We start from the raw sequence: 4,725 nt of genomic DNA, 5'->3' as shown, positions 1-4,725 counted from the left end.
CTGCTGAAGAGCTCGGAGGTGAGGGCCTGGGCTCGCGCGTGGAGGGCAGCAGTAGCAAGCGCTGAGGTACCCTTTGACCCCGGGAGCCTGGGGACATGGTCTCACCATCCTGATGACAATGCCATCCCAAGGTACAGTCCCAAGAGGCAGAACCAAGGTTCAAACCTGAATATCACCTCCAGCTCCTGGACAGGGAGGGGCCCTGGAACAGGGGAGGGAGCCATGAGGACTTTGTGTCCCCGAAGTTCCCCTGGCTGCTCCTGAGCGTCCTCCATGGTGGGGGAGGTGCTGAGCCTTGGGCTGGGGTCTCCAGCTCCCTCCCCCACTAGCACTCACCAGATCCCCACTCTGGGTGGGGCTGGCTGTGTGGTGGTGGGGCAGCGGGCAGCTCCAACATCTCTGGAAGGCACCGAGAGTAGGCTCAGCCTGCAGGGGCCGCGAGTGCCCCTGAGCAGTGCAGGCCAGGTCAGACGGGGAACTCGTGATCACAGGGCTGGGACTGGGGTGCAGGTTGAAGGGGCAGAGCTGCGTGAAGGCTGCAGGGAGGCGCCGTGGTGCAGTGGAGCCCGATTGCTCCCTGCATGGCCCTAGGCGTGTCGCGTCATCTCTCCGGCCTTGAACCTGGGCAGTGGGCCCCGGGCCTCTGGCCTGTGCCAGGGGCTGAGGGAATCCTCAGGCCAGCTCCTCCCTCTGCTGTCCCAGGGCCAGGACGCTGGCACCTACACCTGCACCGCCGAGAACACCGTGGGCCGGGCCCGCCGCCGTGTGCATCTCACCATCCTGGCACTGCCCGTGTTCACCACCCTGCCTGGGGACCGCAGCCTACGCCTTGGGGACAGGCTGTGGCTTCGCTGTGCAGCCCGGGGCAGCCCTACCCCCCGCATTGGCTGGACTATCAACGACCGGCCAGTCACGGGTCTGGACCCACTGGGGCGGGTGGGACAGAGACCTGGGACCCTGGAGTGTCAAGGGGGAGGGCAGGTGGGAGACCCAGCCCAGTGCAGAGCCAGACGCTGTGGGCCAGCCCTGTGCACTGAGTCTCTGCACTCGCCCTGTGCACTGAGTCTCTGCACTCACCCTGTGCAAGGGACGGGGCAAACCCACATGAGACCATCTGTGACCAGCCAGGTGCTCAATCCCAGACACCTTAGGGCCTGGGGCAGGGGGCCCTATGTCCTAGCCCAGGGTCGCTCCTCCACTGTGGGACCCTTAGCAAACCCCTTCCCAGGGGCTTCTGGCCTCCCACCTGGGAGCCAGAGAGACACAGGGCCTGCTGGGTAAATGCTGAACTGCTGGTGCCTGGCTCAGGCCTATGTCCAAGTCCAGGTACTGAGAAACACCTCTGTCCACCTGTGCTGAAGGCGCGGCTGGGCCCGCCCCGTCCTGGGTGGGTGATTCAGAGCCAGCGACTCGGCCTCTCTGAGTCCAGATTCTTCGTGTGTCACGTGGAGCCACCAAGGGATGCAGAGGGCAGGATGAGCTGCCATGGAGCTGCGCTGGGGCCGCGCTGGACACCGGCCTCGGCCAGGGCCAGTGCCCAGTCTATGGCCACCATTATTCCCGTCTCAGGGGCACTGTCTCGCCCACAGCGGGGAACCAAGGTTGGCCGAGCCCTCCTGTACTGGAGTCAGAGCAGTGCTTCCCAAAGCCACATGTTAAAGGCCCGCCAGGCTCACCCCCAGCACTTAGCAAACTCGGGGTGCCTGGGAAAGAACAACACAGGCTCCTGGACCGCATCCCCTGGCACGGCCCACACCTCCATGAATGGCTCTGACCTGGCCAGCCTTCCCCAGGGGAATGGGCATGCCCTTCTGCCCATGCACCCTTATTTAGCACCTGCTAGGAGCCCGCTGAGCCTGAGTGCAGCGACTAGGGCAGGAGGTCCCTGTGCCTGGACTCAGAATCTCACCAGGGAATGGGTTTCTGCACCACAGAGGGGGTGTCTGAACAGGACGGGGGCAGCACACTGCAGCGGGCGGCGGTCACCAGAGAGGACAGTGGCACCTACGTCTGCTGGGCTGAGAACAGCGTGGGCCGTGTGCGGGCAGTCAGCTTCGTCCACGTGAAGGGTAGGCACCTGCCCAGGTGGCTGTCCTCTGAGACCTCCGTGGAACCCAATCTATTGGTGTTTTAAGAAATGCCTCTCTCCTCCGACATAGCGGGTCTCTCATCAGGAGGCCATCAGAATCCCGGGGGGACTGGGTAGACTGCCACTGCCCGGCTCCCAGCTCCCTGGGGCGGGACTGGAGCATCGCTGTTTCTCGTACTCACCAGACCACCCTGACTACAGATCCGCTGGGAATCTGACCAACTGACTGCAGCTAGATGGTGCTGGGATGGGAGGAGGGGATGCAGCCAGGGCACCATTCCAGAAAAATGCCCCGAGCTTGCCAGCCTGCAGTTACCTCCTGCAGCCTGGCCCCCTGGGAGCAGCGTACCTGTGACGCCACACCATCTTCAGAATGGGCGGGGCCTGAGGAGAGGACGAGCAGCTCCCAGGCACCAGGACACAAACACAGCATTTGGTAGATTCGACTGCTGGAGGCCAGGAAGTGGGGGAGCCGGCGCAGGGTGTCGGGAGGGTTTTGAGAGGCACATGGGGCTCTTAGTGTGGCTGTGGACAAAGAGGTGTCCTGATGCTCCCGTTTCCCTAAAATGCTCTTTTTCCAAGTGGCAAGTACTCTGCAGCTGGTGTCATCTACTCGTGAGAATGAATACATGACACACACATCGCTGTGTCCTTCCTGTGCCCATCTCAGGCATCACTAATCGATCACGGCACTACTCCCATTCAGCTGGGGCTCCTCTGCTCAGTTCATGCTAGCCACCCCCAGTCTATGTGATGGGGACGCAGCTTGCCATCCCTGACGCACTGACTACACACAGCCTTGCTGGGCTAGCAGGGCCCTCTCTAGGACCCTGGAGAGAGTTGGGCAGGCCTTTGGGGATGTGTTCCTCGGAGTTAGCACCTGGAAGAAGCCTCTTCCTGACCACTCATTGATGTCACCCTTGCAGAGGCTCCAGTCCTGCAAGGGGAGGCTTTCTCCTACCTGGTGGCACCTGTTGGGGGCAGCATCCGGCTGGACTGTGCGGCCCGTGGAGAGCCAGCGCCAGACATCCACTGGAGCAAAGATGGCCTTCCGCTGCGGGGCAGCCATCTCCAGCACCAGCTGCAGAATGGCTCACTGGCCATCCGCAGGACCGAGGCAAGGCGGGGCTGGCACGGGGATGGGCCCAGGACGACCCTGGCCTTTTCCGACTGCTCAGGCGGGTTCTTCCAGTTGGCACCCTCCTCTCGTCTACAGACACTCTCCAGCTACTGCCTCGGGCAACCTCCAGCTGGCGATAATTTTTCCATACCTTAGTCACCACTCCTATTCGCTGGGGCTGGTCAGTATTTCTGCCTCGTAGGTTTCTAGTGAGAATCAGTGACATGACCCACGTCGAGTATTTCAGAGTGGTCTGTGGGTAACACCCCAAATACTACTGTGACGAACTCTGGGGGGCAGGGTAGGCAGGTAACAGTGCCCCCATTTTACAGCTGAAGACACTGAAGTTCAGAGAGGCCCACAGCCAGGAAGTGCAGGAGGCGGGACCCCACCCCAGGTCTCCTGATTCCTGCTCCGTGCTGTTTCCAAAGCCTGGGGTCAGGAAAGTAGCCCCCTCTCAACTTCTACCGTGTCTCAAGTACCAGTGGCTATGCAGCAATCTGCGAGGCAGTTCTGGTGCAAGTTCACCGTGGGGGATTTGAACTTGTTGTTTGGACAGTGGAGCAAACAGCAGCAGTAACAGCAGCAGCGGTATGGCTCCTGCCCAAGTCCTAGCTGTGGGCACCGGGCCTCTCACTGAGCAGGCGAGGCTACCAAGGCTCCATGTCTTAGCTGCACTGCCACTCAGTGGACCTGGGCCAACACTCAGTGGACCTGGGCCCATGTCTTCCTGAGTTCATCTCATGTCCATGGTCAGGGGTGTCCTGTGAGCAAAGCTTCCTGGGCCACCAAGGCTAGAGAAATGCTAGAAACTGTCTCCCCACCTCCACCAAGCCTTGCAGCGTAGGGCACGGAAGGGCCTTGAGAAGCCCACAGCACAGAAACAAGTTGCCTAACTCAGTGTTTCTCCAATTTTAAGTTGACCCTGGAGCTCTTTTATTCAAGGAATTTACTGTGCCAAGGAATCCCAGTAGTAAGAGAGGCTGAGAAGCTCATGGTGGTCAAGGTCCTGCGTTCCCACATGGCTGACCACAGTTTGAGTCTCGAACCTGGAGGCTTGCAATTCATGCCAGGCATGTGCATGTGCGTGCCCAAAATCCCAAGAGGAGAATGGAGGAGAAGGGACTGCGGCATGGCCATCCCCATGGAAGGGTGATTTCTCATTTTCCCTCTGTGTCCCTGACTCTCTCCTGCAAGTGCAAGTGCTCTAAGGCAAGCACAAACATAAAAAAAAAAAAAAAAGTTCATGGAGAAATTATCTTATATACGAGTTCATTTTGGTGCAAGAAAAATTCTGGAACCCAGACATAGCTTTTTCCAGTACACATTCTCCATGAACTACGTGAAGACCCCTCACGTGTCAGTGCACGGTTTGGAAGTGGCAAATCTAAATCATGCTTTTTCCAGCAAGTGGTCGGTGCCTTCCTGGTCCCGGAGGTGAGAGGGCTGAATTGTCAGTGAACGTCTATGAACACATGGCCCCGCACCTTCCGATGCATGGTGGGGAAGGCAGCGC

General features: G+C 59.8%; 1 protein-coding gene across 1 annotated transcript in view; it reads left to right on the top strand.

Moving 5' to 3' along the window:
• The window catches only part of HMCN2 (hemicentin 2), a 170,726-nt gene that overhangs the window by 142,844 nt on the left and 23,157 nt on the right, over positions 1 to 4,725 (top strand). The window contains 3 exon segments of the mRNA XM_014583202.2: positions 658 to 916; positions 1,935 to 2,069; positions 3,016 to 3,206. Coding sequence (XP_014438688.1) covers positions 658 to 916; positions 1,935 to 2,069; positions 3,016 to 3,206 — 585 coding nt within the window.

This window comes from Tupaia chinensis, unplaced genomic scaffold (genome assembly GCF_000334495.1).
Source record: "Tupaia chinensis unplaced genomic scaffold, TupChi_1.0 Scaffold144168_1, whole genome shotgun sequence".
Classification (NCBI taxonomy): domain Eukaryota; kingdom Metazoa; phylum Chordata; class Mammalia; order Scandentia; family Tupaiidae; genus Tupaia; species Tupaia belangeri.
The sequence above is the reverse complement of the archived record's forward strand: the minus strand, read 5'-3'. Positions and strand labels throughout refer to the sequence as shown.